Raw genomic sequence first — 25,321 nt, 5'->3', positions numbered from 1 at the left:
ATATTTGTGTATATATACACGTATGTGTATATATATATATATTTGTTGTTGTTAAGTGCCATTGAGTTGGTTCTGACCCATAGCAACCCTGTATAGGGTTGCTGAGGAGTGGCCAGTGGGTTTGAACTGCTGATCTTAGGATTCAAATTGACCTTAAAGTCCAGCACATTATCCCACAGTGCCACACCAGCATTCCAAGTTAAAGGGAAGAGAAAAAAAAAATGTATATATACACACACACTGTTGAACTTGGCCCTATTTTAAAAATAGAGCCTTTTCCAGTGTTCAAATAAGTGACACCACAGCAATGCATTAAAACATGGGGCTGACGTAGAAATTTCAGGGTAGGCAGGAACTCCCAAACATGGAACGGTACCATCTCTTTCATGTGATGGACACAGGGACCATTTTCTATATTCTTTTCCTAGACTTTGTTTATTTATAAGCCATTCATTTTTACTGCCAGGATAAAACAGTACATCGCAGTCCTTGTAAGGGTTCACAGGACTGCACCTGCTTCACAGTTCAATTTTTCTTGATCCCAAACTTAGCCAAGCTCATGGTAAGGACTTCCTTCATCTTCACCTCCCAGTCCTGCTATTTCTACTACTACTCTTACATTTCCCCGCAGTATTTCAAATCCTTGGTCTTAAAACAAGCATACTCATTTGTATGGGCCCTGGGGCTTACAAAGAAGAAGACAGAAGGAGAAGGAACAACCAACCCCTTCTGGGTCTTACCTTGAACTGAAGACTCCAGAACCAGGATAAGGGAGAAAGCTAGGACCAGCCGGCTGCACTTGAGAGCCCTCTGCATGGTGACCAGCACACTCCAATTCCAGCCGCCTGCGCTCCAACTTCACAGTTAAGAAATGAAGTAGGGTGATCTCTGTCCCTTTTAGAAAAGGTTCCAAAACCTCAAACCCTCCCAGCACACACGTCACAATTTCCTGAACAAAAAGATCCACACATCAAAACCAAAAAAAAAAAAACCACCCAGAAGCAAAATAACTACTCATACCCATTATGAAACTGTGTTTGACTCTCCCTCCCAGGCCTGCTTTTTCAAGTTTGTTTTTTGCCACTTGCTACTTAAAATTATTTTCCCCTTGAAACAGCAAAATCAGCATCCAGGACAGTTTGTTTTTACTTTTTTCAGGAAATAATCTAAACAGGAGATTTGCTAACATTAAGAAGCCACTGCTCTACTGATGTGAGATAAGGCAGCTAGCTACCTTTCCATCACTGAGGACTAGCAACATAAAATCATCTTCATTTTCTTTTTCATCAAGAGCAGCATAGTTCACTGAACCAAGCCTGAGAACTGAACCATCAAAGCTGCTCTACAAAAATGAATTGTTGTGTTTCAGAACATAATCTATCGGATCCATCTACTTCAAGAATCTACAAAGAACTTGCTAGAATCTTTTACATTCCTGGCTCCTTCAAACCAAGTATTTCTTATGATCAGATTCCATTTATATTTTGATCTTTCCCCCTGGGAAAATTACCCAACTTGATATTTTAGTTCTTCTTGTCTGGAATGAGCTGGAAATCAGGAACAAGGTTAGGTTCTCCTCTTGGGATGATGTTGGACCTCAGAAAACATATAACCAACAGCCCCCTGGAAATACAGGAAGCGCATTTCCCCTGGTTCCTGGGATGGTGTGCAGTTTTCTGGATGACTGAAGAAAACCAGGTAGAGGTTCCAGATTAAAGTCACACAATAAATACAAGAGTTTATCACACATCCTTCCTCTGGGGGGCATGTACTTGTTTTTTTTTCCTCCTCAAACTTCTTTTGAAAGTAAACCACTTTTCATTTCAGCACCATCTGACCTAAGACTGCCCCCAGACAGCTCAAGACTCAGGCCCTCTTTCCATTTTCCTGGTCACTCTTGCCCCTTCTTTGATAGGAGGGAGGAGTTTCCCTTCCCTTGTTTTAGACTTCCTGCTGATTCCTTTACCATTTCCTGATAAGAGCTGGCCTCAGAATTCAGCCGCTAAGTAGCTGTGGTGGAAGGACCTAAGGCTGAACATTTAGACTCTCCTCCCAACCAGTCAGAAGTGCGCCCTGCCTTCCAGGGATTCTCCAGATGATGGCAACCAGCCCTGAAAATGAGAAATCCTATTTACTCTCTGTTATGAAATCCTGATTTCAACTTGAAATATCAGCCCCTCATCTTTGGTCACTTTTAAGCCTAACCTCCAATTTAAAACATTGGCATTAGAACAATATGTTGTTGTTGTGAAGTACCGTCAAGTGTCAAGTCGGTTCTGACCCACAGCAACCCTGTATAGGGTTTCTGAGGAGCTTCTGGTGAGCTTGAACCGCTGACCTTGCAGTTCAAATGGCTTTGCAGTCTGGCACATTATCCCACAGAGCCACACCAGGACTCCGATATAGTTCCTGTCAAACTCTCAGAGCTTATTAGAGCTTGTGTTTTAAAAATGGTAATTTTAGTGGACTTTTCCATTTGAGTGTTGTTTTATTGTTGTTAAGTGCCATCGACTCATAGGGACCCTGTACAGGGTTTTTCATTTGAGTACTTCCTCCCTCTCCCCCTGGCTCTTGGTGATTTTTAAAATAAACTTTTGAGTATTCCAAAGCATTTACTCTTGTCCCACCACAATGACAGGTTTTCCCAAATAACTTTCCTCTGGTCTTAATTTCTTGTTCCTCTTTCAAAGGACACATTCACACCAGCAGCCAGAAGTCCTGGGTCCCAGTCCAGCTCCCTCATTTACCAGCTGAGTGATGCTGGACCACGTATTTATTCTTCGTGACCCCATCATTCTGTCAATGAAGTGGAAAACCCAGGAGAGAACATGGCACCCACTGTGAGGGTCGCTGTTGTTGGCTCAAAGGTTCCCTCCATTAACCAGAAGTTCCATGTTTCCCTGGAAACATCAATCTCTACCATAAGAATGCTTTCCATTAAACTCTAAAAGACACATTCTATTCCAGAATGAATCCTTTGTATTTACCAGGCAACCCCACATTCCGTTTCTGTGCCTGTGAAACAGATATCCTTACTTCTTAGCAATCACTCTGGAACCTAACAGAAATCTGTTCCTTGTTGGCTAAGAAAGTCATGTAACTCTTCCAAAAGGAATATAAACATCACTTCTTCACTAGCTATTGGTTTCAGGGTGGTGTTTTCAAAAGAGGAATCTATTTTGAGAACTTGAACCTTCCCAGCACAACTCAGCAGAATGTTTCAGACAGACTGAGGTTTTCAGAAGAGACACTGAGAACAGTACCAAACTCCTCCAAGGGTCGGCTTCAAATATTCACTTATTTTCTAAACGCCCATGTGAGATCTCACCACACAGCCGCTTCTAGGACTTTTCCTGGGCTCTTTCTTGAGAGAGTGTTGACTCTGACTTGGGCATTGCATCAAGAACAAACAAACAACAACAACAAACACAAGCAGATAGATCCTGAACCAAATCACGATGTCTCTGGATACTGAAATGATGACTATGGCAAGGATTTTTGTTTTCTACTTGAAGGGTCCTTAGAAGTCATCTAGTTTAACCATTCAAGCATAAAAAATGGGAATCCAGAAAGATGACCTGACTTACTCATGGCAAATGTCAAAACCAGGTGGTTAAGTGTTAAAACCAAGTCTAAAATTCATTTTCTAGTTCACAGTTCAGTGATGGATGAGGAATAAAAGGTAAACAATATTGAAGATTTACTTCAAAATGATCCAATTTGAGGAGGGAAGATAAATCCGGTGTAGTGCTAGGTTGATGATTGCTGAAGTTGAGTAATGGGTAAACAGGTGGTGGTTCATTATACCATTTTCCCTATTTTTATATATGTTTGATCATTTCTACAAAAAAACACTTTTAAAATTCTCTTTTTAAAGGTATCTTTTTATCTTACTTGGAATTCATATAAACAAGAAAACATCTTCTGATTTAAAAAAAAGAAAAGAAAAAGTAGGAATGGAAAAAGGTATATTTTCTTTAAAATCAGCTCATTAATCCATGGATCTCAAACACCTTGGAATCTTTCAGGTCTAGTCTCATTTTCACACCCTCCCTTTTAGCAAATGGAGAGACAGTGGCCAGGACAGAAACAAACAATTCTTGATGCTTTCCAAGAGGGCAGCTCTCTCATTGTGTTCTTGGTCATCTCACCACTTAACAGTGGAAAGAACTCTGGGAGATGACACAGGCTCAAGAGCATCTCTGACTGGATCAAATGTGCCTCCTTTCCTAACCTCCCTTCTCATCACTGTAGCCACACATCAGCTTTCCAAGAGTAGGAACCCTCCCTTGTTCATGAAGGTCTCCACCGTCCTGGGCTAGAACCTTCTCTAGGTATTACCTAGAGTTTGGGAACTTGGCGTTTTAATCTTGGACTAGGACAGAGAAGAAGAAAACAAAGCACAAAAGAACTTCTCATGTCATTTAGATTGTAGTAGAATATAATACTCCAATTCCAAAATTATAGTGTTTTGAAGAACCAAGAGTTGAAGAGTTATGTGCTGAATATTACTGATAGACATACTGGGAACGGGGTTATTTCTCTTGGGAATATTTTCACAGGGATCAAAAACATTGGAAATAAATTTCTTGGGGAACATGAGTGAACATATGTGTTCGGGGGAACTTGTTGTTGTTGTTAGGTGCCATCTAGTTGGTACTGACTCATAGAATCAAGTACAGTTCTTATTTGACCTCCTAAGTCTTTTTCTCAAGACAAAATACCAACACTATTTTTAAGTTATTTGCATATATTTATTATCTTTTCTAATTAATAAATGTTTACTATAGAAAATGCTTCAAATGGTTAACTCACTCAGCAGCTAATGGAAAGGTTGGTGGTTTGAGTCCATTCAGAGGTGTTTTGGAAGAAGTGTCAGGTTATCTGCTTCCCCCCCAATCCACCATTGAATACCATATGGAGAACAGTTCTACACTGATATACATGGGCTTGCCATCAATTAGCATCTACTCACCAGCAACTGTTTTTTGTTTTCTTCTTTTTTATAGAAAAATATATGTTTGGGAGGGGTTGTTGTTGTTAAGTGCCGTTGAGTTGATTCTGACTTATAGCAATCTTGTATAGGGTTTCCGAGAAGCAGCTGGTGAGTTTGAACCAATGACCTTGTGGTTCAAATGGCGCATTACCCACTGAGCCATACCAGGACTCCTTGGGAAGGGGTTAGGTGGAAGTTAAAAGACAAACACTTGATTCCTTGTTATCTCCCATCCTGATTACAGTAATGGCTTTTGGTATGTCCTTTGTTGGATAATTTGAAGGGTCTCACCACTCTGTATATAGTACACCGGGTTCTCATCTTCCCTCATTGCCTTTATTTTATACCCTATCCTGTGGCACTGGAGTCCTGGTGTGGCACTATAGAATAAGCACTGGACTGCTAACCACAGGGTCAGCAGTTCAAACCCACCAGCCACGTCTCAAAAATGCTATGCAGGTTTGCTATGAGTAGGAACCCACAGTTGTTCCTGGACCAAATTTAGCACTCCATCCATAATTCATCCATTAATTCTACTCCTTCTGATTAGCCTTTAGAGATAAGAAACTATCCAAGTTCCCAAAACTCGGTGACAATATTTCCCAGGCTTTACCTCACAACATTATTTCTTACTCCTAAGAATATACATAGAATTTTGAAAGTTCACTAGTAAGATGGAGGACTAGGTAGACACTCTACATGGATCATCTACAACAAAAATACGAGAGACCAAATGAAACAGACACAACTGAAAATTCTGGAACCCAGAACTTTGGAGGAAAGATTAGAGAAGTGGAATGAGCGTTTGCTGGCAGGAAAAGTTCAGCAGGCACAGCGAGAGAGGAAGAGCTGCAGCATGACCATCTTGTAAGCACCTTTGGTAACAAAGGGACAGGGTGACTGGTTAAATGCAGGTCTGGTGATTCTGGCAGAGTACATTCACACAAGCAATGGGAAAGGTACAACTCTTTTCTTGTTCTCAAGCCTCCCTGATGGCCGGAGGCATGGCCAGCTCCTACCCTCATCACCCCAAGTGAAGACACTGCTCTCCAGGAGTTTCGGGCCACGTAGTTGGGAGCCACACCAGTGTGAGAAGGGCCTACTGCACCTCACTGATGGCTGGATTCATGGGGGCTTGGCTCCAGACCTATAGAATCCACAGAACCACCAGACAGGCATTTAACCAGTCACCCTGCCCCCAGCTGCCCTGTGGTCCTAACACACTGAAACCAGCTCCATCAAGGGCCTCCACAAACTACTTCCAGATTTAGTCCCCTGAACACAGATAACACACAGAGGCTGATAAGAACTTCTTCGTCTAGGGCCAGGAACTCTGCTGTCACATCCCTTCCAGACACACCTCATGAGCTCATTGGCTTGCAGGAGCCCCCCAGAGTTTGCTCCTCTCTGGGTCCAACAGTTACACTGTATTTTTTTTTTTTTGGGGGGGGGTTGTTTTTTTGCTTTTGTTGTTTCATTGTTTTTGTTTGTCAATTTTTTTCTCCTCCTTCTTTTTCTATTCCCTTGAATTTTATTCTTCTTGTCTCTGCTTTTGTTTTTCCTTCTTTTCTTTTGTTTCTCTCACTTCCCCGCTTCTTTTTTCCCCATTTAATATTTCTTTACTACTTTCTACTCCCTCTTTTCATCTTCCCTCTCCCCACTTTTTCTGGGTTTTTAAATTTTGTTCTTTTTATTTCCTTTCTTATTTTTTTCTTCTATGGCACCATTTCCCTGACACGGTTATCTTTATAGTTATTATAAATATTTTTTCTGTTTTCTGCCTGTTTTTATTTCTTTTTTCTCTTTATTATTTTCTCTTTTCATTGTTGGTTCCTTGTTTGTTTATTCTGTTTTGCATTCTTGTGTGTTTAGGAAAGGAGGGGCTTTCTCTTTCCCACCCAACAGGAAACAGCAACCACACCCTTACAGCCCAGGCCAAACTGTATCCTCTGAAGCTCCATCCACTTGTTGTTATGTGCCGTGGAGTTGGTTCCAACCCATAGCGACCCTGTACAGGGTTTCCGAGGCTATAAATCTTTACGGGATCAGAAAGCCTCTTTTTTCTCCCACGGAACAGTTGGTAGTTTTGAACTGCTGACCTTGCGGTTCGCAGCCCGATTTGTAACCACTACACTACCAGAGCTCCTTCCACTAGCAAGAGCCAATACCAGCTCCAGTACCACTCACTTATCAATGACAGACAACAGTCAACACCAGCCAAATCCACCTAAACTGAAGCACACAAATGGGAACTAGAATGGTATACAGGATTCCACTCTCTAATTACATCCACAGGAGACAGTTGAGCACATCAACATACAAGATCAATTAAATACAAATACAACAACCCCACACTGCCCTGGAGAAAACAGACACTTTTAGCTCACACACAAAAAAACAAGAGAGAATGGCTCAAATGACCAAGATGCAGAGACAGCAAATGTTTCTGAGGAGAAAAGGTAATGGAACTAACTGAAAAAGAATTCAAAAGAGTAATATTGAGGTATCTTCAAAGGACTGACAGAAAGATCGAGGAAAGCAAGGAGAACACAGAAGAAAACTTTAGAATAATTCAGGAAAACACTGTAAGAACAAACAGACAAAATAAATGCAGATTTTGAAATAATATAAAATCTGTAATTAGAAGTCCAGAAGACTTCAGAAACGGACAATACATTGAAAGGACCAAGGAGCAAAGGAAGCTTGAATTAGTGAGCTTGAAGATAAAATCTCTCAGTACAAATATGCTAGAAGAACTATCAGAAAAAAGAATGAAAAAATCTGAAAAAAGCCTTAGAGTTATATGGTATACCATGAAGAGAAGCAACTTACAGGTGATTGGAATTCCAGAACAGGGACGGAAGAAAACTTCCCTAACATCATGAAAGATCAGAAGGTAAGCATACAAGAAGCTGAACGAACCCCAAGCAGGATAAATCTCAAAAGAAAATCACCAAGACATATCATAATCAAACTTTCCAAAACCAAAGACAAGGAAAGAAATTTGAAAGCAATTTAGGAAAAATGAAAAGTTACTGTTTCCTAGCAGAAACCACACAGGAAAAAAGGCAGTGAAAGAAAAAATTGCCAACCAAGAATCATATACCCACCAAAGCTGTCCCTCCAATTCAGTAGTGAGATTAAGACATTTCCTGATAAACAGAAATTAAAGGAATTATTAATGACCAGATTAACTTTACAAAAAATGCTAAAGGGTGTTCTTTGGACTGACAGCCAACAACAGTAGGCAGCAACCAGAGATTACCATACATGACAACACCACCAAGAACTCAATTCAGATATAGAACTATTTAAAGTGAAACAAACCTACACAACTGAAAATAGAGAACCAGAGATAACTTAAAAGTCAACTACAAAGCAAAAAGAGGCAATAGTGTAGATACAGAACTTCCAAATGGTAAGGAGGTCAAGTAGATGTTAAGGTAAAACAGACTGCTTTAAACGGGGAAAATTTTAATCAATTACAGGGTAATCTCAAAGAAAATGAATACATCTGAACATCAAAATTTTTTAAAAGAGAAAAATCAGAAAGATTTAGTAAACATTAGCACAATAGAAATGAAAAGAAAACCCACAACTCAGTGCAGAACATCATGTGGTACAAAGAATCCTGCAGCACCACCAAAACCACACAGCAAGATGACAGCAACCAAGTCATACCTAGAGATAATGGAAATGGATTCAGGGCACCAATCAAGAGACTGAACAAAGTGGATAAGGAAACAAGATTCTTCAATATGCTGCCTACAAGAGACATATCAGAAAGATGGAGACAGCCTAAACCCCCATCAACAAAGAATGCTTAAACAAACTATGGTACATGCACACAATGGAATACAACACAATGTTGAAGACTAATGATGAATCTACAAAACACCTCACAACATGGATGAACCTGGAAGACACTATGCTGAGTGAAATTAGGCAGTCACAAAAAGACAAACATTGTATGAGATGAATGTTGTAAAACGTTAAGACAAGGTTTTCTTAGTAAAAAACAATCTATGCCCACTGAATAGTTTTATCTTGTCTAGATGAGTCTGGAGAAAGGAGATGGGGATAAGATTTTTATGATTCAATAATGAGTAATTGTTATCATGATGAATTGTGATTGTCACAACTATAAAGGTAGAAGTTTTGTGACATAAAGAGGTGAGTATTTAATCTTACATTTCAGGAACAGAGGACCGTAGGACCATCAAGGGAGAAGAGCACAAGCAGAATGCAGGACCTTATCCAGAGAAATAGCAATACCAGAGATGGAGGCAGAGATAAGGACATGGAGAGAGGGAGCAGCTGAAGACTCTAGACTCATGGAATGAGAGGGACTGGGTGCTGGAGGCCAGGAGGCAGGCTTGCAGAATGTGCCCTTAGGTTGTTTAAATAATTATATATTCCTGAGTGTTTTTGTGTACATCCCCCCAAAAAACAAAAAACAGAAGGAGTAGAAGCAAATACTGTTGAATGATGATGGACGGAGGGAATCATTGCAATGAAACGAAACACCATAGGATGAGTGTAAAACTGATATTCTTCCATGTAAACTATCGCTTAATTCACAATAAAAACTTTAAAAAAAAATTCCACCTATGATGGTTACAGGAGGAGAGGGGAGGGAAAAGTACTCATGGATTAGAGGGCAGACATGTTTCATGGGTGACAGGATAGGCAATATACAAGAAGGAGGGTAGCAAAAGAAAGATGAAGGTTGTGGGAGACACAGGATGAATGCAATAGTTCAAGAGAATAGAGGTGAATACTGTTAACTATTGGTACATGGATGGGATTGCAATCATGTAGTGAAGCAAAGTGTATGGTTTGTTGAATCTGGTGAGCTTGAACCACCTGCAATTAAATTTGAGGTTACTAGCCACTAGGGAAGAGAGAGAGACATTCTTGCTACTTTATTTGTGACCACAGAACCTCAACCAGATCTCCAACGGCCTTTTTAATCTCAATCCCCTAAAGCTGACCACAGTTACAAGCTAAATTACTACACGTTCGTCAGTTCTCTTTTTTGACCAGACTGTAACCTTTTTTATTTACTTATTTTTAGTCTTGGACACAAAGATAGTAAGGAATAGAGACACTTAGTAAAATGCTACTTAGAAGCTTCCCGGCTTGGCCACATATTACATTGATTTGGTAAAACGTTTTTTCTCGTGGTAAATTTTTAACTTTAACCCTCCAAAGAAGAACTGAGAGCTGAGGTGGTTCAGTGGTAATTTCCTGCTTTTCATGCCAGAGACGTAGGTTCAATTCCTGGTCTGTGTACCTCAAGTATAGCCTCTACCTGTCTGCCAGAGGAGGCTTGCGGGTGGCTGGGTGCATCCAACTAAGATGCACTAGGATGAAAGGGCTGGGGATCTATTTTAGAAAACCAGCCAGTGAAAACCCTGTGATCACACTCATCTGATCCAAAACCCACCCTGGGGGTGACACAGAACCAGGCAGCATTTTGTTCCATTGTGCATGGGGTCACCGTGAGTCAGGATCTATGATGACAGCTAACAACAAGAAAAAGGAAAGGTTGCAGCCACCCTCTACCAAAAAAACATAGTAGTTTCTGCTGGAACGAGTTACTCTCTTTTCTGATCAATGTTGTTGTTGTTGTTGTTAGGTGCCACTGAGTCAGTTCTGGACTCATAGTGACTCTAGCACACCAGAACAAAATACTGCTGGGACCGGCACCAGCCTTACAGTGGTTGTTACACTTGAGCCCATTGCTGCTGCCACTGTGACAATCCATCTCACTGGGGGTCTTTCCCTTTTTCACTGACACTACACTTTACCAAGCAGGATGTCTTTCTCCAGGGATTGGTCCCTCCTGATAATAAGTTCAAGATATGAGAGATGAAGTCTCACCAACCTTGCAACTAAGGAACATTCTAACTGTACTTTCACCAACACTACATTGTTCTTCTGGCAGGCCATGGCATGCTATAATTTGATGGCCCTTATTGTATCTCCGAATGGACTAAATTTTCAAAGTATAGACTGGCATCTTTCTGTGCATTCCCCAACGTACTGAATGAAAGAATAAAGTAATAAATTTTGTTTGAATACCTCTTATATTTAAATTAATGTAACACATTTAGATCATAAAAGGGATATACTTTGGGAAGCTATACAATGCTGTTGTTGTTGTTGTTGTTATTAAGTCAGTTCCAACTTATTGCGACCCTGTATAGGATTTCCAAGGCGCACCTGGTGAATTTGACCTCGCGGTTCAAACTTACCTTGGAGTCCAGTGCATTCTTTCACAGCGCCACACACCTCAAAGTAACTTGATTGCAAAAGGTTAATAGTCGGATGACAAATGTTTCTTTTTCATTCTTTCCAAACAATTTCAAATGTTGTCAAAAAGTGTACTCATCATGCATTGTTGTTATTAGTTGCCCTTGAATGGATTGCAATTCCTGGTAAGCCCAAATTTACGGAGTAGAACTGCTCTGTAGGGTTTTCAAGGCTCTGACCTTACGGAGCCGATCACTACAACTGTCCTCTGAGGCATTTCTGAGGGAGTTTGAGCTGCCAACCTTTTAGCTTATAGTTGAGTGCTTAGCCATTTGTGCTTCCCAGGAACTCCAAAATTATGTATGAGGGGGGCTTCAAAAAGTTCATGGGAAAATAGAATGAAAAGATGATAGAACTTTTCAATGAACTCTTTGATGTTCCTTTGAAGTATGTTAAGTGCCATCCACTCAGTTCTGACTTAGAGTGATGCTAGGGTTTCCAAGGAGCAGCTGATGGGTTTGAACTGCTGACCTTAAGGTTCAAAGTTCAATGCTGATCCACACCAGTCCAATTATGTGTTAGTAATTAGGAAAAAAAACTCTCAAGAATGTATTAATTGCCAACAAAATTTAATTAAACAACAACAAAAAGCTGTTAATGGAGCACATTCCTTGGGTAACTATTGCTGGTGCTGCGTGCTATCAAGTTGGTTCTGACCCTGTATAAGGTTTCTGAGGCTGTAAATCTTTACAGGAGTAAAAAGCCTCATCTTTTTTCCAAGGAGGCCTGGTAGATTTGAACTCCTGACCTTGTAGTTAGCAGTCCAATACCTAACCCACTGTGAGTCAGGCTGCCAACCATAAGGTCATTAGTTCGAAACTACCAGCGGTTCCTCGGGAGACAGATGGGGCTTTCTGCTCCCGTAAAGATTTAGAGCCTCGGAAACCCTGTACAGGGTCACTATGAGTCGGAACTGACTCCCCGGCACATCACCACCACCAGTGTGGCACTGTAAGTCCTGGTGTGGTGCTGCGGGTTAATGCACTCGACTGCAACATCAGTTTGAACCACAAGCTTGGCAGTTCAAGCTCACCAGTTCCTTGGAAACCCTATACAAGGTCTCTATGGGTCAGAACGGACTCAATGGTACTTAACAAGTGTGGCATTGTAGGATAAGCACTGGACTGCTGACCATAAGGTCAGCAGTTCACACCAACCAACCTTTCCTCAGAAATCTTATACAAGTTTGCTATAAGTTGGAACAGACTCAAGAGCACGAAACAACAACAACAAAATATCTCATTAGGACTCTCCTGTTGATTAAGTGTTGAAATGATAGCAATGGCTTTTAAAGATATTAACATTAATTTTACTTATTTATTTTCACTTTTTTAGAAATGGGGCTATAAGAAAATTTGAAATTACATATGGCAATCTGTGTTTGTGGCTCACATTTTCTCTCTATTGGACTTAACAGATGGTGGTGGCTCTTCCAAGATTCAGGAAAATCTTGTGTAAGAAGAGAGGCATCTAAATAGCCCTGAATGAAAAACACTAGAGCATGGGTTAGGGAGAGCCCACCCAGTCCAAAGGCAGAGGACATTCCAGATACTTCATACAACTGCCCTGTGATGGAGGCGCCATATGTATATATATTTAACCGATGCGAAAATTGAGGCACAGAGAGGTGAAATCTGACCTTTGGCAGTCTGACTTTAGACCCTGATCCTTACTATTATGTGACGCTCGCCTTAATTCTCTTTTCTGGACATGCTTTCCTGGGAGGAATTTCCTTTGTTACTCCTGTTTCCCAGCCAACCTCGCCCTAGCATTAAAAAAAAACAAATGGGCGTGTCCTCCTCAAGAATCACAGAGCTCAGAATTCTGGAGTTTGGGTAAAACTAAGTGTCTGAAACTTTGATGCTCTCAAACTCCTTCCATTAGCAGCTCACTGAATTGTGGGTACACAATTTAGTATTTCTGGATCCTACAGCTTAAGGGCCAGGAAACTGCCAGCTTTTTTTTTTTTAATTCGTTTTTTTCCCCTTCTCCCCACCTTTTACATAATGCTTTCCAAACCTGGCCAACAGTTGGCTGCTTGTGGGGGTTCTGAGCATCAGTTAAGAAAAAGCTCACAGAGTTCCCACAAAGTGAGGACGGTTAAGTAAGAGGAAGCCTTTTGCTTCTTTCACCTCATTTTTATCCCCATGACCAAAGGCCATACTCTTGTCTTTTCCTCAGAGACCACAGAAGTCAGATCATTTTGCTTCTATGTTAAAGTCTCAATATAATGAATTTTCTTCCTCAGAACGATTCAGCAATTGGCATCTACCTGTGTTGTTGTTGCGTGCTGTCAAGTCGGTTCTGACTCATACTCTGTTTAGGGTTTCTGAGAGCATACGTTAGCCTTGCCGGCCTTGCAGTGCTTCACGAGGGCATTTCTCTGTAACATTATTATTAGCATTATCACTATTGTTGCTGTTACAAAGGCTACTACTCACCACAGACAGATGTTGGCATTTTCAACATCTTTTACAGACAAGGCCACTGAGGTCCAGGAAGTCAGTGGCTTACTCAAGGCCTTGTCCTAGTTGTGAAAGAGCCTGAATGATAGCTGATTTTCACCAGCCACATTTGTCTGATTTCTGTTTGCCCAGAGTTTTGGGAGAGCCTGGTCCCCAGGGTTGGGTAAATCACCCCATCCACAGAGCAGTCACAATGCAATTACCATAAGCATGCAAGTCACCAGCACCCCCTCCCTTCCCTTGGCACTTTCTCAAGCAGCTCCTTATCTTTCTTGTGGATCCTTCCTGATGTTTGTGTTAGACTTGGCTTTATTTAGACCTTTGCTATCCTGGTATGGTGCTGTGGGTTACTGTGCTGGACTATAAGGTTAATTTGAATGGCAAGTTGTCTCTCCTGCCGCTCCTCGGAAACCTTATACAGGTTTGCTAGGAGTCAGAACTGACTCGCTGGCACTTAACAACAACAATCCCCTCAGCCTAAAATGCTCTATTTTCCAGATACCCAACTGACTAAATCCCTCACCTTCATGTCTTATTTCAAATCTCTTCTTCCCTGTTTAATACTGCAACCTCCACACATGCACCCTGCACTTATCCCAACTCCCTTCTTTTTCCTTTTACCATTACTGTTCTTGTTGTTGTGAAGTGCTGTGGAGTCAGTTCCAACCCATAGCGACCCTGTATAGGGTTTCTGAGGAGCAGCTGGTGAGTATGAACCGCCAACCTTGTGGTTCACAGCCCAGTGCTTATCCTAAAGCACCAGACCTTTTACTCTGCTTTCCCTCACCAGAGTGCAAAAGCCAAAGGAAAATGTTAACTAACTCAGTGGCACTTGACAACAACAGCAATACATCCTGATTGAAATGGAAATTGTTCAGAGTTGTTCTTGATGGTCACAAGCTTAGATTGTTAGCACCTTTGGGAAAGGGGATACTTTGCTTCCTCCCCACTTCACCCTCAACTCTCCACCCATACCCACACTCACACCCACCCTTGAAGTACCCACAGATGTTGTTTTTTGTTGTTAGGTGTATTGGAGTTTGTTCCTACTAATAGATACCCAGAAGAGCTCTGGTAGCGTAGTGGTTACAAGTAGGGCTACTAACCTCAAGGTCAGGAGTTCGAAACTACCAGCTGTTCTGCGAGAGAAAGATGAAGCTTTCTGCTCCCATAAAGATTTACACCACCACTCATCTGTCAGTTTGTCGTACTGTGGTGGCTTGTGAGTTGCTGTGATTCTGGAAGCTATGCCACGGGTATGACCTGACCAGCAGGGTAACCCACGGTGGACAGGTTTCAGATGAGCTTCCAGATGAAGACAGCCTAGGAATAAAGGGAGATGAACTACTTCTGAGTATTTAGTCACTGAAAACCATACGAATAGCAAAGAAACAGTGTCAGGTAAGAGCTGGAAAATGAGCCTCTCAGGTTGGAAGGCACTCAAAATGCAACCGGAGAAGAGCTGCCTCTTCAAAGTAGAGTTGATAGTGATGACACAAATGAAGTAAAGCTCTCAGGACCTTAATTTGCTGATGGGGCACAACTCAAAATGAAGAGAAACAGCTGCAAACATCCATTAATAATAGGAACATGGATGTACCAAGTATGATTCTAGGAAAATTGGAAATTGTCAAAAATGAAACATATAGCATCGATATCTTAGGTATTAGTGAGCTGAAATGGACTGGTATTGGCCATTTTGAATCTGACAAATACATGGTTTACTATGCTGAGAATAACAAATTGAAAAGGAATGTTATTGCATTCATCGTCAAAAAGAACATATTAACGCTGCCAGTGATATATCATCTATGCCAAGAAACGTGGAAGACAACTATCTGGTAAACTGATTGGAAGAGATCTGTAATTGTGCCCATTCCAAAGAGAAGTGACCCAACAGAATGGGGAAACCCGAATCAGACAATATATTTGATATCCCATGCAAGTAAAGTTTTACTAAAGGTAATATAGAAATGGCTGCAAGCATACATAGACAAAGAACTTCCAGAGGTTCAAGCCAGATTCAGAAGAGGACCTGGAATGTGGGATATCATTGCTAACATCAGATGGATCTTGGCTGAAAGCAGAGAATACCAGAAAGATGTTTACCTGTGCTTTATTGACTATAAAAAGGCCTTCAATTATGTGGATCATGACAAGCTATGGGCAATTTTGTAAAGTATGAATATTCCAGAATACTTAATTGTGCTCATGAGGAACCTGTACAAAGACCAAGAGGCAGTTGTTAAAACAGAAGATAGAAAAATTGAATGGTTTAAAATTAGGAAAGGTGTGCGACAGAGTTGTATTCTTTCACCATAATTAGTCAACCTATATGCTGAGCAGATAACCTGGGAAGCTGGGTTATATAAAGAAAAACATGGCATCAGGATTAGAGGAAGACTCATTAACAGCCTGAGATATGCAGATGATACAGCCTTGCTTGCTGAATGTGAAGAGGACTTAAAATATTTACTGATGAAGATCAAAGATCACAGCCTTTGGTATAGATTGCATCTTAATGTAAAGAAAACAAAAATCCTCACCACTGGACCAATAAACAACATTCTTATCAACGGAGAAAAGACTGAAATTGTCAAGGACTTCATTCTTCTTGGATCAACCATCAACACTCATGGAAACAGCAGTCAAGAAATCAAACGATGTATTACATTGGGCAAATCTGCTGCACAAGACCTTTTTAAAGTGTTGAAGAGCAAAGATATCAGCTTGAGAACTAAGGTACGCCTGACCCAAGCCATGGTATTTTCAATAACCTCATATGCATGTGAAAGTTGAACATTGAATAACGCAGATCATAGAAGAATTGATGCCTTTGAGTCATGGTGTTGGAAGAGAATATTGAAAATACCATGAGCTGCCAAAAGAACAAAAAGATCTTCATTGCAAGAAGTACAGAGTGCTCCTTGGAGGACAGGATGGCCAGACTTTGTCTCTCATACTTTGGACATATTGTCAGGAGAGACAGTCACTGGAGAGTGATATCATGTTTGATAAGGTGGAGGGTCAGAAAAAAGAGGAAGACCCCCAGCAAGATGGATGGACAAAGTGGCAGCATCAATGGATTCAACCATGGCAGTAATTGTGAGGTTGGCCCAGGACTGGGCAGTGTTTCGTTCTGTTGTACACAGGGTTGCTATGAGTCAGTACTGACTTGATGGCACCTAACAACAACAACAAAGATTTATAGCCTTGGAAACTCTATCAAGGCTTGCTGTGAGTGGGAACCAACCCTCTGGCATACCACCACCACCACCACTAACTGGCACCATGTATAGAGTTCCTAAGGAGCAACTGATGAGTTTAAACCGTCGACTTTGCGGTTGGCAGCCCAGTGCTTATCCTACAGTTCCACACCAGGATTCCACATTTATTGTTGTTAAGTGCCCTTGAGTCAGTTCTAACTCTTAGCTATGCTGTATAGGGTTTCCAAGAAGTGGCTGGTGAGTTTGAATCACGAACTTTGCAGTTCAAGCAGACTTTGCATTCCAGCGTTTCTCTTACAATGCCACACCAGGACTCCAGGGTTCCACATATAAGGCCTCACTTAATGTAAACTCTACTTGTTATTGTTGTTGTTAAGTGCCGCCGTTGGTGACAACTCATATTGACCCTGTATAGGGTTTCCAAGGAACAGGTGGTGAGCTTGAACCACCAACCTTAAGGTTCAAACCAACTTTGCAGTCCACCATATTAACCTGCAGCGCCACGCTCTACTTAATCTATATTAAAATGTCAGGGGAAAAGGCTATAGATAAACTCATTTCCCTACTTCTTTGTACTTTTACTTCATTTCTAAATGTTCTAGGATATGAAAGTAATGAAGTAAGTTAAAATAAAATATTTAACAGGGGCAGAGGACCCCAAATAATGAGGCTTGCTTTGGGCCCTGTTGGCCCCAATGAGTGGCCCTCATGGCCCAGTGGAAGGAGTGTGGACACTTTCCTCAGGACTGGGAACAGGAAACTAGGCTAGTGGGAAGATGCCAGACCCCCTGCTGCTTTAGCGAAGAACAGGCTCAGAGATCTTTTGAGACATTTGAAGTCTATTTTCAAGCTTGTGGAAGAACATGCTGATTAGTTCTTTCTCATCTCCACGGGTGACAAAACAAGACAAAATCAGCGTATTCTGAGTCCAAGATAGTTCGATGAGGTTTAGGAAAAATTTCTAAGGGCTATAGACATTAGGGCTCTGGTAGCGTAGTGGTTACGAATCGGGCTGCGAACCTTAAGGTCAGCGGTTCAAAACTACCAGCTGCTCCGTGGGAGAAAGATGAGGCTTTCTACTCCCGTAAGGATTTACACCCTCGGAAACCCTGTACAGGGTCGCTATGGGTCGGAACCGACTCGATAGCACTTAACAACAACAATAGACATTCGGGTTGTTGTTGTTAAGTGCGCTTGAGTTAGTTCCAACTCATAGCTACCCTGTATAGGGTTTCTAAGGAACAACTGGTGGGTTTGAACAGCTGGCCTTGTGGTCAGCAGTCCAGATGGCATAGAATGTAATGGCTGGGAGCTAGGGCTTGGGACCAGACTCATTAGGTGCAATCCCACCATTTCCTAGTTGCCACGTTGGGCAAACTCATTCTTCTGTGCCTCAGTTTCTCCTTTTTTATTGGAGATGAAAACCGCACTAATCTCATAGGGTCTAACAAGTCTGTGCTTGTGAAGATCCGATGTACATTAAGAACAAGGCCTGGCGCACAGTCAAAAATACAAGCAAAACCCGGTGGCCCCAGGTGTATACAAACAGAACTGTCTCCATAGGGTGTTCAGAGGCTGGTGATTGCCAGGTTTTTCTTCCACATTACCTCTGGGTAGACTTGAACCACGAACCTTTGGATTAGCAGCTTTAACTCATTTTTTGATTAATCTGATGTGTTAACCTTTTGGGAGTATCCAGTAAATATGCACTCAGTAATCCTATCAGGGAAGATGAATTAGTGTTCTTGAAGGAATCCGTCATTCACCACAGGCAGAGGGCTGAATGGGGAGCAGAAGAATAAGCCATATTTTAGGCAGACGCTATGAGGAAACCTGCGGTATCTGTCAACTGAAGGCTGGGAATTGATGGAGGTAGAAGATTAGACAATTGGCAAGTCCAAAAGGGAAAACAGCTGGAGCAAACTTGCCTGAGAAATCTTAAACCTGATTCATTTTATCCTCTTTAAGCAAGTGGCATGGCTCCCACCATGTGCAATTTCACCTAATTTGAACACAACTCTGCCAACCACAGGTGAGAATCGAGGCCCACACCTGACTGGTAAAGAGGAAGAACCCAGCATGGGAGCCTGTGTGTTTTTGTATCTCTGTTCAGTAGTCCATGTGCAATCTAATAATCACTCACATGCTATAACATGAAACCGGCATACATCCCCACATACAACCCTCTTTACAGTCCCATGGCTTTAGTACTGAGGACCGAGTTTGACCAGCTGAGTCCCAGTTCCAGGAGTGCAGAACACAAGGGCACTCTTTAATCCATATTCAGACTGAGGTCCACTCACAGAGCTGACACCCACAGGGTAGGGAGTCCAGACTCAGGCCACCAATTCCACACCACCGAGCAGCCAGAGAGCCAGCTTGCTAAAATATAAATCAGCTCTCAACACGCTCTCCAGACCCTCCAGAGGAAGAGCCAGCTAATCAAGCACAATTTATCCTGGGCAGAAAGTTAACATAGGGCCTCTTCATCCTAAGCCTCAAAATCTTCCTAAGGGTTAGAGGCGCTGCTCTGATAGTACCCACTGACAGCATCTCTCCTCTGTGGTGTGTCTGTGAAGCAGAGATAGGGAAAGTCCCTCAGAGTGTGTAAGAGATAAGCAAACCCCTGAAACACCTACCTCTTGCTTTAGTCTCCCTGATCACCTCAAGACACCAACAAAGGACGAGGTTAGGGTCACACCAGATTGCCCTCTCCAGACAGGGAGAAACAGGAAGTCCTGTCTGAGCCCAGTGTCCTCTGGATGACCTACTTCTGGCCATTCCTAACCCTTTCCCCGTCTCCACACCAAGCTGGTGCACTGAGACCAGCACACATACTCCATGGAGACAGGAACTATGCCTGGTCCCCACTGTATCTGCATGTGCTGGTCAAGAATGAAATTCAGCATTTATTACATACGTCATGCTGATTAAGAAGGTGAAGACTCCATATCCTGCTGCCTGGGTTTGCATACCCACTGTGATTTTGTTGTTGTTAAGTGCCGTGAGTTGATTCTGATCCATAGCAATGCTGTGTAGAGTTTCCGAGGAGCGGCTGGTGAGCTTAAACTGCTGACTGCAGTCCAGCGCATTAACCCACAGTGCCACACCAAGACTCTGGCTTCAGATGCCTTATGGAGTGTACTTAAGCTTCCTGTGCTCCAGTTTCCCCTTCTATTAACTGGAAGAATGTGAGAATAACCAGTCACCAGTTGTCATTGAGTGCTCATGGTGACCTTGCCAGCGTAGAACTGGGCCCCTTAGAAGTTTTAATGACTGACTTTGGGGAAGTAGATCTTCAGGGCTTTCAACCGAGGCACCGCTGGATGGATTTAGACCTCCAACCTGTCAGTTAACAGTTGGGTGCATCACCCAGGGGCTCCTTATGGACATTGGTGGTGGCTGTGTGCCATGGAGTCGGTTCCGACTCATAGCGTCCCTGCACAGGGTTTCTGAGGCTGTAAATCTTTATGGGAGCAGAAAGCCTCATCTTTCTCCTGCGGAACAGCTGGTAGTTTCAAACTGCTGACCTTGTGGTTTGCAGCCCTATTCGTAACCACTATGCTATCAGAGCTCCTTTGCTACCAGACATTAACCAAGTTAAAACAGGAAATCCTTGTAGCACCTGGGTAATGTGAGAAGGAAAAACACCCCAGATTCACAATTGCTCTCCAGGAACCCTTTTATTAATTCTTAAACGGGACAAAGACAAAAACAAAGACCTGACAAAGAACAAAGGAAATGATCTCAAGGTATGATTGGTAGCAGGTCAGTTCATCACAGGTGAATTACAGGTGGGACTAGAGAAGGGGAAAAGGTGTATGATTGAAATATGTATGTAAAGATTTAAAATATGCAGCAGCAGGGAAGCTCCCTAGTTCTTTGTGTACGTACTTTTCTGCATTCTTCCTAAGGACAAACTGCCCCTCCCTGGGCTTGTCTGACCATATTGCTAGTTCTGGTGTATCACTAGAGCACTGGATTGCTAACCACAAGGTCAGCAGTTCAAACCCACAGCTGCTTCTTGGAAATCCTATACAACAGGGGTGGACAATGTCCGGCCCAAGAAATCATTTGGTCTGGCCCTACCAACGCAACCACAGTTCCAGCCATCATAGTGTTGTTGTTAAGTGCCGTTGAGTCAGTTCCAACTCATAGAGACCCTGTGTAGGGTTTCCAAGGAGTGGCTGATGAGTTTGAACCACTGACCTTGTGGTTCAAACCAAGCTAGTGGTCCAGTGCTGTATCTCACAGCACAACACCAGGACTCCAGCCATGACATTGTTGTTGTCGGTAAGCACCATCAAGTTGGTGCTGACTCATAGCGATCCTGTATAGAGTTTCTGAGAAGCACCTGATGGGTTTGAACTTGTGGTTCACAGTCCTTGACCAAATAGAGTAGGCTAATTTTTAAGTTGATAAATTTGTATGGCCTGGGAATGATGTTATAAATTTTGGCAGAAAAAAAGTTCCCCACTCCTGCTATATAGGGTCACTATGAGTTGGAATCAACTCAATGGCACTTAAGAACAACAACAAAGTGCAAAGGCATCTTGGAAAACACACCAAAGTGAATCACATTTAAAGCCCCAGCAAAAGTTTTGCCTTTTCAAAACTATAGTTATTTCACAGTAGTATACATTTTCAAAATGATTGAAGCCAAATGTTAGAGGAAAGTCCCAGCTTCCAAGTTTCACTCACCAGCAGACCTGTAACTACCTCCACACAGGTCAGATTTCTAAAGGATAACTCATGTGATTTCAGAGAGAACGGAAGGAAAACTCCCTTTACTCCCCAGTGAACTCAGGAACCATAGTGACCAGGCATAAAAGAGCAAGTTCAGGCCTGTGTCCCTGGGCTGGACTCTAGACATGTCTTTACCACTCGACAGCTATTACTCTACACATGGCAAGAAAATAACCCTAAAAAGAGAATCATGGATTTGATTTCCTCATAAAAGAACCTTTCTTTCCATATGGAAAACTAGCTGTCTTTGTATATCCAACAACACCAAAGATCACCCGCTTCAGAGAATTTGCACACAAGGTTTTTATAGGCACTGGCTCAAACATGTTCTATACAACAGGTTTTAATAAAGACAGCCTGTACCCTTAAAAAAGAATTTTTCATTGTTTCCTTAGACATAAAGAGCAACAACATACAATCAACTCACTCTAAGCCACTCAGGCTATTTGCCCTATAAAACGAAATTTTGTGTTCCTCACTTCATCCCAGCTGCCAGAAACAGATGCAGAAGTAAAAGTGAAGATACACAGCCCAACTGGAAAAACCAGGCCTTGAAGAAAAAGAAACCTTGAACAAGTTTCTGTGTGTCTATACTATTCTCCCCCCACTTCTCTGGACTGTGAGAGGAATCAGCTGTGTACCCAGTGGTATGCAGGGAGGAAGGGGCGGTTATTGATCAGACCTGCCCCTTCTAGAAGCTTCCACAAGGCAAAGTCCTTAATTGATTTCCCTTCCAGAGCTTGCTCTCAATGCTGTTAGCCAGTGTTTTATAAACCTTGGGGGATTTGGCAAATCTTATCACATGAGTGCTGGATTGTGAAGGACTGTATAAAGTCTGGCACTGTTGGAAAGCAGGACAAAAATGTAGGCGTCAGTAAATAAGGTGCCCTCTCTGGAACTTCATCACCTCCTGGTCTTTATGAGATAAAGGATCCTGGAAAAGCTACATCCAGATCCAGTTAGATCCAGAAGATGGGAAGAGACCCTCCCCACCAGTTGTTGTTAGGTGCTGTTGAGTCGGTTCCAACTCATAGCAGACCTCTGCACAACAGAACAAAACACAGCCCAGGCCTGCACTATCCTCAAAATGGTTATCTCTGAGCCCACTGATACTGCCACTGTGTCAATCCACCTCGTTGGAGTATTCCATTATTTTTGCTGACCCTCCACTTTACCAAGCATGATGTCCTTCTCTGGGGACTGGTCCCTCCTGACAGCCTCACTTCTAAAGAGCATACTGGCCCCCACCAATAGGGGTTACATATTAAGTACAAGAGGGCTTCAAAAAGTTCATGGGAAAATTCCATTAGATTTTAATTCCATTTTCCACAAACTTTTTGAAACCCCTTTCATACATTAGGCTCCTTGGTTTGAAAGATTCTGGCTTTAAAACATCTCGGAAAATGCAATCTTTCACTTGACTCAGCACCGTGAAGGACAGGAATCTCCAACAGTACTCAGTAAGTGCTGAATAAATGTGTACCTTCTGCGTCAGACCGGAAGGAGCATCTGCAACCCAGATCATATCCAGAAGAATCCCAGAAATTATAGTTCCTGGTTTTCAAATTTGGCTGAATATTAGGGGTAAGCACTCTGCTGCTAACTGAAGGGTCAGCAGTTTGAACCCAGAAGCTGCTTTATTAAAGAAAGTGGTGACAAGTCTACTTCTGTAAAGCAACTTTTGGAAATCCCATGATCCCATGAGGCACTTCTACTGTGCCCTGTGTGGTCACTGTGAGTCAGAATCAACCCAATAGCAATGGCTTTGGAAGTTTAAATCAGGGTTAGGGGACCAGATAGATGGGGAGATATGTGATCAAGTAAATAGACTCAAATGTCCTTAGTAGAATCTAACTGGTGGGTATATAGCTGTTCATTTAGAATTCTTTCAATTTCGTCCTATAAATTTGATGAGGGTACATCAAAAAAATATTGCAGCCAGGATTCCAGTTCATAGAGGTCCATTACAAACAAAACATGTCTCTATAATCAGTGGATAACTGCAGACAAGTTTTCTTAGTCTTGTTAGGGTGTGCAAAACCTTGTGGGGACCATGTCTGACTTCCCCTGGTTTCACAAGAGAGAAGGAGAATCAAACTCAGCATCAGCTCAAGGCCAATTCCTATGAAGTGGAAGCCGGACATACCTTCCTCCTACAAGGTTCTTTACTTTATTCTAACACCAATCATCCCTCCTACAGCACTCTGCTTCACATCTGGGTTCAACAATCCATTGCAGTGACCACACAGAACTCAACAGTACTCACGATTGTGGGGTTTGAGGTGTCCTTGAAGTCTAGTGGATTATCCTGCAGCGCCACACCAGGACACCAGATACAAGGTCTCTGGCCCTTCTAGAGCTCCAGTTTTCACACTGGTGATTTGTTAAAAAGAGTACTGATGTGGTGCTGTGGGTTAATGCATTAGACCTCAAAGTCCATTTAAACAGCAAGATAGGTGGTTCAAGCTCACCAACCGCTCCTCAGAAACCCTATCCAGGGTTGCTATGGGTCAGAACCGACTCTAAGGCACTAAACAACAACAACAACAAAAAAAAGCACTGGAAGGAATGAAGGCAATGGTGTCACTTATGAATCCATCCAGCTGTCAATTTACTCCCTCATACATTTATGCTATGCGTTGGAATTGACTTGACAGCAATGGATCTAGAAATTAGAGATTGTTGTAGGGGGAAAAATAAACTCAAACAAATTTTATAGAAGCTACTTCTTCAGTTTTAAACAAAACAGACAAATCATCAAGTGCTTATCATATGGAACCATCTTGCTCTCAACACTAGTAGGTGTTCAGTAAATATCTGTGGTGTAAATAAAGCAGGAAGACCAGTTAAGAGGTAGCTGCAATAGTTCAGACTCAAGATGGTGTTGCTTTATAAAAGAAAAGTTGCAAAGGAGATGGAGATAAAAGGCTGAACCAAGTCAGAGATGGCAGGCCAAGTCAGGTACAGAACCAGCTGGTCCCCAGCCCAAGTGCTCTTTTCACTCCTCTTCACATATGAGGCCTGTGGAGCTGCAAACACTGGAATCCCAATCTCAAACATACCCTTCTTCCTTATCCTTTCCATTTCATTTGGCAACATCAACTTAAAAGACTATGTCCACAAAAGGTGGTGGTGGTGGTGTGCCACAAAAGGTGGTGGTGGTGGAGAGTCACTTCCGACTCATAGTGATCCTGCATAGGGTTTCTGAGGCTATAAATCTTTACGGGAGCAGAAAGCTTCATCTTTCTCCCACAGAATGGCTGGTAGTTTCGAACTGCTGCAGCCCAACTCGTAACCACTATGCTACCAGAGCACAAAAGCTGGGTTGTAGTTAATCTTACATTCCTGGAACAGAGGACCCCTAGGGCTGTCAGGAGGGAAAAGCATGAGCAGAGTGTGGGATCCTAACCAGAGAAGCAGCAACACCAGAGATGGAGGCAAGGGTGGTGGTGTGAAGAGATAGAACTGCAGAGGACTCTAGACCCATGAAATGAGAAAGACTGTGTGCTGGTGGGCAGGAGGCTGGCTTGCAAAATGTGCCCTTTAGTCATTTAAATGAATACATATTT

General features: G+C 42.2%; 1 protein-coding gene across 1 annotated transcript in view; it reads right to left on the bottom strand.

The window, feature by feature from the left end:
- Positions 1 to 816, bottom strand: part of SRGN (serglycin) — a 10,889-nt gene extending 10,073 nt beyond the window's left edge. Inside the window, exon 1 of the mRNA XM_006837460.1 lies at positions 741 to 816. Coding sequence (XP_006837523.1) covers positions 741 to 816 — 76 coding nt within the window. The remainder of the gene's footprint in view (positions 1 to 740) is intronic.
- Between the last annotated feature and the right edge of the window lie 24,505 nt (positions 817 to 25,321).

Source organism: Chrysochloris asiatica, unplaced genomic scaffold, assembly GCF_000296735.1.
Source record: "Chrysochloris asiatica unplaced genomic scaffold, ChrAsi1.0 scaffold00020, whole genome shotgun sequence".
NCBI classification, from domain to species: Eukaryota; Metazoa; Chordata; class Mammalia; order Afrosoricida; family Chrysochloridae; genus Chrysochloris; species Chrysochloris asiatica.
The sequence above is the reverse complement of the archived record's forward strand: the minus strand, read 5'-3'. Positions and strand labels throughout refer to the sequence as shown.